The sequence below is a fragment of the Triturus cristatus genome, chromosome 8 (genome assembly GCF_964204655.1).
Source record: "Triturus cristatus chromosome 8, aTriCri1.1, whole genome shotgun sequence".
In the NCBI taxonomy this organism is placed as follows: domain Eukaryota; kingdom Metazoa; phylum Chordata; class Amphibia; order Caudata; family Salamandridae; genus Triturus; species Triturus cristatus.
In genome coordinates, this window is record NC_140591.1 from 7,048,461 (window position 1) to 7,060,524 (window position 12,064).

A 12,064-nucleotide genomic window follows, 5' to 3' on the forward strand; every position below is an offset into this window, starting at 1 on the left:
TAAGTACTTCAAACTCCAGTCTCATAAAGAGACTAGAGGGGTGTGTGTTAACCTAAATACACATATTTTAAATATACCTGGTGTGGTTGTCCTTTCATTTGATCATTCAAGAGATTATAGACTGCTAAAACAAGCTGCATTCCTTCAAGACTTAGCCTGAAGGCTGCTCTCCATAGCTACCACTAGGATAGCTTTCAATAAAGGTTGTCTTTAACCTATCACCATAAGGGGTTGTTTGGACTGATACAAGGTGCCCACTAGAACTAGTGGACATCATATATCAGGCTACCGTCTCACAAGGAGTTCCTGCTGGCCCTTGCACTATTCAGGAGTTCCTGCTGACGCTTGCACTATCGAGGAGTTCCTGTTGGCCCTTGCACTATCCAGGGGTTCCTGCTGGCCCTTGCACTGTCCTGCCGTTACTGCTGGCGCTTGCACTATCCAGAAGTTGCAGTTGGCCCTTACACTATCCAGGAGTTCCTGACGGCCCGTGCACTATCAAGGAGTTGCTGCCGGCCCATACACTATCCAGGAGTTCCTGTCGGCCCTTACACTATTTAGGGGTTCCTGACAGCCTTTGCACTATCCAGGAGTTCCTGCCAAATCGTGCACTATCCAGAAGTTCCTGCTGGCCTTTGCATTATTCAGGAGTTCCTGCCAGCCCATGGACTATCCAGGAGTTCCTGCTGACTCTTGCACTATCCAGGAGTTCCTGCCGGCCCTTGCACCACCCAGGAGTTGCTGCTGGCCCTTGCACTATCCAGGAGTTGCTGCCGGCCCTTGCACCACCCAGGAGTTCCTGCCGGCCCTTGCACTATCCAGGAGTTCCTGCTGGTCCTTGCACTATCCAGGAGTTCCTGACGGCCCTTGCACTATTCAGGAGTTCCTGCTGGCCCTTATACTATCCAGGAGTTCCTGCGGGCACTTGCACTATCGAGAAGTTCCTGTTGGCCCTTGCACTATCCAGGAGTTCCTGCTGGCCCTTGCACTAAGCGAGTCATAAAACAATCTGAGCCCATTTATTATCCCCTCTCTGAAGCACAGCATCTTAAATAACCAAAACCAAAGAAGTTATGGCAGTACGCCGATGTATAATACATGCTGCTGGTCGCTGTACTGATTTATCTAAGGTTTGGACTCGCTGTATCACGACCCAGATCTGGGAGTACGAACAGGTTTTACATAGACTTATCAGACTGCTGATCGTGATGCGGTGATCTTTGTTATAGGAATTTGTCTTGTCTGAACCAATGGTTCATGGGAAGAATTTTTCACTGGCTTTTTTCATTTGTTCCTCTTGCCCTGATGAAGTCGATTGGCGCATTGGCCTGACGAAACACGTGTTGGCAATCTTGTGGTTACCCTGTGGTTTGAAGAGCATCCAACAAGAATTGTAATTACTGAAGATGCTATGAAAATGGAATATTAAAAGAAAAGAAAGAAATCTAATCTATGGGAGAGTTGTGAATCTGTATGAACTCTTACGCTTACAATTGTTGCTCAGGTTTCTAATTGTTAATCTTAAATAACCATTTGCAGCGGAGAGAATCTGGTGCCTTTTCAGTCTCTGTTACAAGGATCTCCCTTTCACACTCCTCTCTATGCCGCTCATCTAGACAGCACAGACCTGCACAATGAACAATGTCCCAAGGTAATCCAGAGCACTTTTTAGTGAACTATCATCTCCAGGTTTAAACCTGGGTCCAGAGTGAGCATGGTTCACTCATAGCTAATAGCATGTTTCGGCTACGTGAGCACTTACCCAGAGTGGCCTCACTCAGGAAGGTGACATGCAATCCATTGGGGCAGGACAAGTTCAGACTCTGGAACACTGGGACTTCTGGGACTGGCTCAGGTGCAGCTACCACTGCAGGGACTGGCTCCACCTGTGAAGTGCAAAACAGGCCCAGTTTGAGGTCGTTGTTAACATGTAATTTTAGGATGTTGTCTTATTTACGTAATCATTTGTTGTATGCTCTCTCTGACTATTTCATTGGGAACATTAAAAGGGACATCCGATCCTGGAAATGTGTTAAAACATGTTATGTATGCTATGTATTACATACTAACAGCATTATACCCAAGATTAACTTGAGCTGAACTTTTAAAGACTAGATACAACTTCTTGAAGTAGCTCTCACTCCAGGAACACCTGGAATTGTCAGTACCTGCAGCGTACCTACCGGACCGAGGTTTTATTCCTGAGATGGTCAGCAACATGGTATGTGGTATTTCTAGAAGTGAACCTCGCCAAAAGTTAGTTCAGCCCGGTACATGGTCAAAGACCATCATAAAGTCAGTGAGTCACAGGAGAGGGCCCTGGGCGGTGGATGCATTCATGCGTTGAGTCAGTGAGTCACAGGAGAGGGCCCTGGGCGGTGGATGCATTCATGCGTTGAGTCAGTGAGTCACAAGAGAGGGCCCTGGGCGGTGGATGCATTCATGAGTTGAGTCAGTGAGTCACAGGAGAGGGCCCTGGGCGGAAGATGCATTCATGCATTGAGTCAGTGAGTCATAGGAGAGGGCCCTGGGCGGTGGATGCATTCCTGAGATGAGTCACAAGAGAGTGCCCTGGATGGTGGATGCATTCATGCATTGAGTCAGTGGGTCACAGGACAGGGCCCTGAGCGGTGGATGCATTCATGCGTTGAGTCAGTGAGTCACAGGAGAGGGCCCTGGACGATGGATGCATTCTTGAGATGAGTCACAGGAGAGGACCCTGGGCGGTGGATACATTCATGCGTTGAGTCAGTGAGTCACAGGAGAGGGCCCTGGGCGGTGGATTCATTCATGTATTGAGTCAGTGAGTCACAGGAGAGGGCCCTGGACGGTGGATGCATTCCTGAGATGAGTCACAGGAGAGGACCCTGTGCGGTGGATGCATTCATGTGTTGAGTCAGTGAGTCACAGGAGAGGGCCCTGGGCGGTGTATGCATTCATGCATTGAGTCAGTGAGTCACAGGAGAGGGCCCTGGGCGGTGGATGCATTGAGTCACAGGAGAGGACCCTGGGCGGGGGATGCATTCATGCGTTGAGTCAGTGAGTCACAGGAGAGGGCCCTGGGTGGTGGATACATTCATGCGTTGAGTCAGTGAGTCACAGGAGAGGGCCCTGGGCGGTGGATGCATTCATGCGTTGAGTCAGTTTGTCACAAGAGAGTGCCCTGGGCGGTGGATGCATTCATGCATTGAGTCAGTGAGTCACAGGAGAGGGCACTGGGCGGTGTATGCATTCATGTATTGAGTCAGTGAGTCACAGGAGAGGGCCCTGGGCGGTGGATGCATTCATGCGTTGAGTCAGTGAGTCACAGGAGAGTGCCCTGGATGGTGGATGCATTCATGCATTTAGTCAGTGAGTCACAGGAGAGGGCCCTGGGCGGTGGATGCATTCATGCATTGAGTCAGTGAGTCACAGTTGAGGGCCCTGGGCGGTGTATGCATTCATGTATTGAGTCAGTGAGTCACAGGAGAGGGCCCTGGGCGGAGGATGCATTCATGCGTTGAGTCAGTGAATCACATGAGAGGGCCCTGGGTGGTGGATACATTCATGCGTAGAGTCAGTGAGTCACAGGAGAGTGCCCTGGATGGAGGATGCATTCATGCGTTGAGTCAGTGAGTCACAGGAGAGGGCCCTGGGCGGTGGATGCATTCATGCGTTGAGTCAGTGAGTCACAGGAGAGGGCCCTGGGTGGAGGATGCATTCATGCGTTGAGTCAGTGAGTCACAGGAGAGGGCCCTGGGCAGAGGATGCATTCATGCGTTGAGTCAGTGAGTCACAGGAGAGAGCCCTGGGCGGTGGATGCATTCATGCGTTGAGTCAGTGAGTCACAGGAGAGGGCCCTGCATGGAGGATGCATTCATGCGTTGAGTCAGTGAGTCACAGGAGAGGGCCCTGGGCGGTGGATGCATTCATGCGTTGAGTCAGTGAGTCACAGGAGAGGGCCCTGGGTGGACGATGCACTCATGCGTTGAGTCAGTGAGTCACAGGAGAGGGCCCTGGGTGGTGGATGCATTCATGCGTTGAGTCAGTGAGTCACAGGAGAGGGCCCTGGGCGGTGGATGCATTCATGCGTTGAGTCAGTGAGTCACAGAAGAGGGCCCTGGGCAGAGGATGCATTCATGCGTTGAGTCAGTGAGTCACAGGAGAGGGCCCTGGGTGGTGGATGCATTCATGCGTTGAGTCAGTGAGTCACAGGAGAGGGCCCTGGGTGGAGGATACATTCATGCGTTGAGTCAGTGAGTCACAGGAGAGGGCCCTGGGCGGTGGATGCATTCATGCGTTGAGTCAGTGAGTCAAAGGAGAGGGCCCTGGGTGGAGGATGCACTCATGTGTTGAGTCAGTGAGTCACAGGAGAGGGCCCTGGGCGGTGGATGTATTCATGCGTTGAGTCAGTGAGTCACAGGAGACTGCCCTGGATGGTGGATGCATTCATGCATTAAGTCAGTGAGTCACAGGAGAGTGCCCTGGATGGTGGATGCATTCATGCGTTGAGTCAGTGAGTCACAGGAGAGGGCCTTGGGCAGAGGATGCATTAATGCGTTGAGTCAGTGAGTCACAGGAGAGTGCCCTGGATGGTGGATGCATTCATGCGTTGAGTCAGTGAGTCACAGGAGAGGGCCCTGGGTGGAGGATGCATTCATGCGTTGAGTCAGTGAATCACAGGACAGGGCCCTGGGCGGTGGATGCATTCATGCGTTGAGTCAGTGAGTCACAGGAGAGGGCCCTGGGTGGAGGATGCACTCATGCGTTGAGTCAGTGAGTCACAGGAGAGGGCCCTGGACGGTGGATGCATTCATGCATTGAGTCAGTGAGTCACAGGAGAGGGCCCTGGGCGGTGGATGCATTCATGCGTTGAGTCAGTGAGTCACAGGAGAGGGCCCTGGGCGGTGGATGCATTCATGCGTTGAGTCAGTGAGTCACAAGAGAGTGCCCTGGGCGGAGGATGCATTCATGCGTTGAGTCAGTGAGTCACAGGAGAGGGCCCTGGGTGGAGGATGCACTCATGCGTTGAGTCAGTGAGTCACAAGAGAGTGCCCTGGGCGGAGGATGCATTCATGTGTTGAGTCAGTGAGTCACAGGAGAGGGCCCTGGGTGGTGGATACATTCATACGTTGAGTCAGTGAGTCACAAGAGAGTGCCCTGGGCGGAGGATGCATTCATGCGTTGAGTCAGTGAGTCACAGGAGAGGGCCCTGGGCGGTGGATGCATTCATGCGTTGAGTCAGTGAGTCACAGGAGAGTGCCCTGGATGGGGGATGCATTCATGCATTGAGTCAGTGAGTCACAGGAGAGGGCCCTGGGCGGTGGATGCATTCATGCGTTGAGTCAGTGAGTCACAGGAGAGGGCCCTGGATGGTGGATGCATTCATGCATTGAGTCAGTGAGTCACAGGAGAGGGCCCTGGGCGGTGTATGCATTCATGCGTTGAGTCAGTGAGTCACAGGAGAGGGCCCTGGATGGTGGATGCATTCATGCATTGAGTCAGTGAGTCACAGGAGAGGGCCCTGGGCGGTGGATGCATTCATGCGTTGAGTCAGTGAGTCACAGGAGAGTGCCCTGGATGGTGGATGCATTCATGCATTGAGTCAGTGAGTCACAGGAGAGGGCCCTGGGCGGTGGATGCATTCATGCGTTGAGTCAGTGAGTCACAGGAGAGGGCCCTGGGCGGTGGATGCATTCATGTGTTGAGTCAGTGAGTCACAGGAGAGGGCCCTGGGCGGTGGATGCATTCATGCATTGAGTCAGTGAGTCACAGGAGAGGGCCCTGGACGGAGGATGCATTAATGCATTGAGTCAGTGAGTCACAGGAGAGGGCCCTGGGCGGAGGATGAATTCATGCGTTCAGTCAGTGAGTCACAGGAGAGGGCCCTGGGTGGTGGATGCATTCATGCATTGAGTCAGTGAGTCACAGGAGAGGGCCCTGGGCGGTGGATGCATTCATGCGTTGAGTCAGTGAGTCACAGGAGAGGGCCCTGGGCGGTGGATGCATTCATGCATTGAGTCAGTGAGTCACAGGAGAGTGCCCTGGATGGTGGATGCATTCATGCATTGAGTCAGTGAGTCACAGGAGAGGGCCCTGGGCGGTGTATGCATTAATGCGTTGAGTGAGTGAGTCACAGGAGAGTGCCCTGGATGGTGGATGCATTCGTGCATTGAGTCAGTGAGTCACAGGAGAGGGCCCTGGGTGGTGGATGCATTCATGCGTTGAGTCAGTGAGTCACAGGAGAGGGCCATGGGCAGAGGACGCATTCATGTGTTGAGTCAGTGAGTCACAGGAGAGGGCCATGGGCAGAGGACGCATTCATGCGTTGAGTCAGTGAGTCACAGGAGAGGGCCCTGGGCGGTGGATGCATTCATGCATTGAGTCAGTGAGTCACAGGAGAGGGCCCTGGGTGGAGGATGCATTCATGCGTTGAGTCAGTGAGTCACAGGAGAGTGCCCTGGGCGGTGGATGCATTCATGCGTTGAGTCAGTGAGTCACAGGAGAGTGCCCTGGATGGTGGATGCATTCATGTGTTGAGTCAGTGAATCACAGGAGAGGGCCCTGGGCGGTGGATGCATTCATGCGTTGAGTCAGTGAGTCACAGGAGAGTGCCCTGGATGGTGGATGCATTCATGCGTTGAGTCAGTGAGTCACAGGAGAGGGCCCTGGGCGGTGGATGCATTCATGCGTTGAGTCAGTGAGTCACAGGAGAGGGCCATGGGCAGAGGACGCATTCATGCGTTGAGTCAGTGAGTCACAGGAGAGGGCCCTGGGTGGTGGATGCATTCATGCATTGAGTCAGTGAGTCACAGGATAGGGCCCTGGGCGGAGGATGCATTCATGCGTTCAGTCAGTGAGTCACAGGAGAGGGCCCTGGGTGGTGGATGCATTCATGCATTGAGTCAGTGAGTCACAGGAGAGGGCCCTGGGTGGAGGATGCATTCATGCATTGAGTCAGTGAGTCACAGGAGAGGGCCCTGGGTGGAGGATGCATTCATGCATTGAGTCAGTGAGTCACAGGAGAGGGCCCTGGGTGGAGGATGCATTCATGCGTTCAGTCAGTGAATCACAGGAGAGGGCCCTGGGTGGGGGATGCATTCATGCGTTGAGTCAGTGAGTCACAGGAGAGGGCCCTGGGCGGTGGATGCATTCATGCATTGAGTCAGTGAGTCACAGGAGAGGCCCCGGGCGGTGGATGCATTCATGTATTGAGTCAGTGAGTCACAGGAGAGGGCCCTGGGCGGAGGATGCATTCATGCATTCAGTCAGTGAGTCACAGGAGAGGGCCCTGGGCGGTGGATGCATTCATGCGTTGAGTCAGTGAGTCACAAGAGAGTGCCCTGGGCGGAGGATGCATTCATGCGTTGAGTCAGTGAGTCACAGGAGAGTGCCCTGGATGGTGGATGCATTCATGTGTTGAGTCAGTGAGTCACAAGAGAGGCCCCCGGGCGGTGGATGCATTCATGCATTGAGTCAGTGAGTCACAGGAGAGGGCCCTGGGCTGAGGATGCATTCATGCGTTGAGTCAGTGAGTCATAGGAGAGGGCCCTGGGTGGAGGATGCATTCATGCATTGAGTCAGTGAGTCACAGGAGAGGGCCCTGGGTGGAGGATGCATTCATGCATTGAGTCAGTGAGTCACAGGAGAGGGCCCTGGGTGGAGGATGCATTCATGCGTTCAGTCAGTGAGTCACAGGAGAGGGCCCTGGGTGGGGGATGCATTCATGCGTTGAGTCAGTGAGTCACAGGAGAGGGCCCTGGGCGGTGGATGCATTCATGCATTGAGTCAGTGAGTCACAGGAGAGGCCCCGGGCGGTGGATGCATTCATGTATTGAGTCAGTGAGTCACAGGAGAGGGCCCTGGGCGGAGGATGCATTCATGCGTTCAGTCAGTGAGTCACAGGAGAGGGCCCTGGGCGGTGGATGCATTCATGCGTTGAGTCAGTGAGTCACAAGAGAGTGCCCTGGGCGGAGGATGCATTCATGCGTTGAGTCAGTGAGTCACAGGAGAGTGCCCTGGATGGTGGATGCATTCATGTGTTGAGTCAGTGAGTCACTGGAGAGGCCCCCGGGCAGTGTATGCATTCATGCATTGAGTCAGTGAGTCACAGGAGAGGGCCCTGGGCGGAGGATGCATTCATGCGTTGAGTCAGTGAGTCATAGGAGAGGGCCCTGGGTGGAGGATGCATTCATGCGTTGAGTCAGTGAGTCACAGGAGAGGCCCCTGGGTGGTGGATGCATTCATGCGTTGAGTCAGTGAGTCACAGGAGAGGGCCATGGGTGGTGGATGCATTCATGCGTTGAGTCAGTGAGTCACAGGAGAGTGCCCTGGGCGGAGGATGCATTCATGCGTTGAGTCAGTGAGTCACAGGAGAGGCCCCGGGCGGTGGATGCATTCATGCATTGAGTCAGTGAGTCACAGGAGAGGGCCCTGGGCGGTGGATGCATTCATGCATTGAGTCAGTGAGTCACAGGAGAGGGCCCTGGGAGGTGGATGTATTCATGAGTTGAGTCAGTGAGTCACAGGAGAGGGCCCTGGGCGGTGGATGCATTCATGCATTGAGTCAGTGAGTCACAGGAGAGGGCCCTGGGCGAAGGATACATTAATGCGTTGAGTCAGTGAGTCACAGGAGAGGGCCCAGGGCGGTGGATGCATTAATGTATTGAGTCAGTGAGTCACAGGAGAGGGCCCTGGGCGGAGGATGCATTCATGCGTTCAGTCAGTGAGTCACAGGAGAGGGCCCTGGGTGGTGGATGCATTCATGCATTGAGTCAGTGAGTCACAGGAGAGGCCCCTGGGTGGTGGATGCATTCATGCATTGAGTCAGTGAGTCACAGGAGAGGGCCATGGGTGGTGGATGCATTCATGCGTTGAGTCAGTGAGTCACAGGAGAGTGCCCTGGGCGGAGGATGCATTCATGCATTGAGTCAGTGAGTCACAGGAGAGGCCCCGGGCGGTGGATGCATTCATGCATTGAGTCAGTGAGTCACAGGAGAGGGCCCTGGGCGGTGGATGCATTCATGCATTGAGTCAGTGAGTCACAGGAGAGGGCCCTGGGAGGTGGATGTATTCATGAGTTGAGTCAGTGAGTCACAGGAGAGGGCCCTGGGCGGTGGATGCATTCATGCATTGAGTCAGTGAGTCACAGGAGAGGGCCCTGGGCGAAGGATACATTAATGCGTTGAGTCAGTGAGTCACAGGAGAGGGCCCAGGGCGGTGGATGCATTAATGTATTGAGTCAGTGAGTCACAGGAGAGGGCCCTGGGCGGAGGATGCATTCATGCGTTCAGTCAGTGAGTCACAGGAGAGGGCCCTGGGTGGTGGATGCATTCATGCATTGAGTCAGTGAGTCACAGGAGAGGCCCCGGGCGGTGGATGCATTCATGTATTGAGTCAGTGAGACGCAGGAGAGGCCCCCGGGCGGTGGATGCATTCATGCATTGAGTAAGTGAGTCACAGGAGAGGCCCCGGACGGTGGATGCATTCATGCGTTGAGTCAGGGAGTCACAGGAGAGTGCCCTGGGCGGAGGATGCATTCATGCATTGAGTCAGTGAGTCACAGGAGAGGCCCCCGGGCGGTGGATGCATTCATGCGTTGAGTCAGGGAGTCACAGGAGAGTGCCCTGGGCGGAGGATGCATTCATGCATTGAGTCAGTGAGTCACAGGAGAGGGCCCTGGGCGAAGGATACATTAATGCGTTGAGTCAGTGAGTCACAGGAGAGGGCCCAGGGCGGTGGATGCATTAATGTATTGAGTCAGTGAGTCACAGGAGAGGGCCCTGGGCGGAGGATGCATTCATGCGTTCAGTCAGTGAGTCACAGGAGAGGGCCCAGGGTGGTGGATGCATTCATGCATTGAGTCAGTGAGTCACAGGAGAGGCACCCGGCGGTGGATGCATTCATGCGTTGAGTCAGTGAGTCACAGGAGAGGCCCCCGGGCGGTGGATGCATTCATGCGTTGAGTCAGTGAGTCACAGGAGAGGCCAACGGGCGGTGGATGCATTCATGCGTTGAGTCAGTGAGTCACAGGAGAGGGCCCTGGGCGGAGGATGCATTCATGCGTTCAGTCAGTGAGTCACAGGAGAGGGCCCAGGGTGGTGGATGCATTCATGCATTGAGTCAGTGAGTCACAGGAGAGGCCCCGGGCGGTGGATGCATTCATGCGTTGAGTCAGTGAGTCACAGGAGAGGGCCCTGGGTGGTGGATGCATTCATGCATTGAGTCAGCGAGTCACAGGAGAGGCCCCGGGCGGTGGATGCATTCATGTATTGAGTCAGTGAGTCACAGGAGAGGGCCCTGGGCGGAGGATGCATTCATGCGTTCAGTCAGTGAGTCACAGGAGAGTGCCCTGGGCGGAGGATGCATTCATGCATTGAGTCAGTGAGTCACAGGAGAGGGCCCTGGGCGAAGGATACATTAATGCGTTGAGTCAGTGAGTCACAGGAGAGGGCCCAGGGCGGTGGATGCATTAATGTATTGAGTCAGTGAGTCACAGGAGAGGGCCCTGGGCGGAGGATGCATTCATGCGTTCAGTCAGTGAGTCACAGGAGAGGGCCCAGGGTGGTGGATGCATTCATGCATTGAGTCAGTGAGTCACAGGAGAGGCCCCGGGCGGTGGATGCATTCATGCGTTGAGTCAGTGAGTCACAGGAGAGGCCCCCGGGCGGTGGATGCATTCATGCGTTGAGTCAGTGAGTCACAGGAGAGGCCCCCGGGCGGTGGATGCATTCATGCGTTGAGTCAGTGAGTCACAGGAGAGGGCCCTGGGCGGAGGATGCATTCATGCGTTCAGTCAGTGAGTCACAGGAGAGGGCCCAGGGTGGTGGATGCATTCATGCATTGAGTCAGTGAGTCACAGGAGAGGCCCCGGGCGGTGGATGCATTCATGCGTTGAGTCAGTGAGTCACAGGAGAGGGCCCTGGGTGGTGGATGCATTCATGCATTGAGTCAGTGAGTCACAGGAGAGGCCCCGGGCGGTGGATGCATTCATGTATTGAGTCAGTGAGTCACAGGAGAGGGCCCTGGGCGGAGGATGCATTCATGCGTTCAGTCAGTGAGTCACAGGAGAGGGCCCTGGGCGGTGGATGCATTCATGCATTGAGTCAGTGAGTCACAGGAGAGGCCCCCGGGCGGAGGATGAATTCATGCGTTCAGTCAGTGAGTCACAGGAGAGGGCCCTGGGCGGTGGATGCATTCATGCATTGAGTCAGTGAGTCACAGGAGAGGCCCCCGGGCGGAGGATGAATTCATGTATCGTGACACAGAGCTCTTTCAAGAGATGCATCTTAAACTCTTTCCTAAACTGGAGCAGTGTTGGGGCTCTCCTTTTGATTTGGAGATGTTGTTCCAGCTCCTGGGTGCATAGAAGGAAACGGACGGCTGCCTTGTTTTTTCTTATTCTGCCGCCTGTTGGCATTGTGGCTGCGGGTGAGCAGCGAACCAGCAGTGAAGGTGAGCTTGTCTGCAAGATGAGCGGGGGTCCTGGTTGTGATGTTTGTAAATGATGCAGCTGGTTTTAAAGATGGCGCAGCCGGCAAGAGGAGCCCTTTTATGGAGCCCAGTTATTTCTCTCAGGATGATGGATGTGACGTGCTGCGGCGTGTAGGGTGCCCTGAAGAGGGGCTAGTGTGGAGTCTGGGAGGCTATGAAGCAGGGACTTATCACCAGACAGACTGAATGTAAGAGGACTTGAACACCAGTTCAGAAGTCGCTTTCTGGAAGAAACAATTTCACTTTCTTTAGAAGAGAGAGCGGTTTTTGGGCCATGTACTCATTGAGGATGAGTCTGGAGTCCAGGGTGATTCCAAGGGACTTGGCATTCAGCTAATATTGGTGTTCAAAGCTGTCAAGGTTCTTGTCATTAAGCTAGGTTTGAACTGTTTATTGATTGTTGCTCTTAGGAAATAACAGGAATCCTGTCTTGGCTGGGCTGTGCTTGGAATAGGCATTAGACATCGAAGCCCGGAGGATGGACAAGCAGTGTTTGAGGTGTTGGATGTCTGAAGCGGAGAAGGCCTCACGTAGAGGTTGGTATCATTAGTGATTTGGTGAATCTAGAGGCTATCTGTGAGTTGAACCAGGT

The 12,064-nt window shown here is 54.3% G+C and overlaps 1 protein-coding gene across 1 annotated transcript in view; it reads right to left on the reverse strand.

Moving 5' to 3' along the window:
* SPAG17 (sperm associated antigen 17) overlaps positions 1-12,064 on the reverse strand; it is a 1,802,643-nt gene that overhangs the window by 709,324 nt on the left and 1,081,255 nt on the right. The window contains exon 27 of the mRNA XM_085620708.1: positions 1,763-1,886. Within this exon, the coding sequence (XP_085476834.1) occupies positions 1,763-1,886 (124 nt within the window). The remainder of the gene's footprint in view (positions 1-1,762; positions 1,887-12,064) is intronic.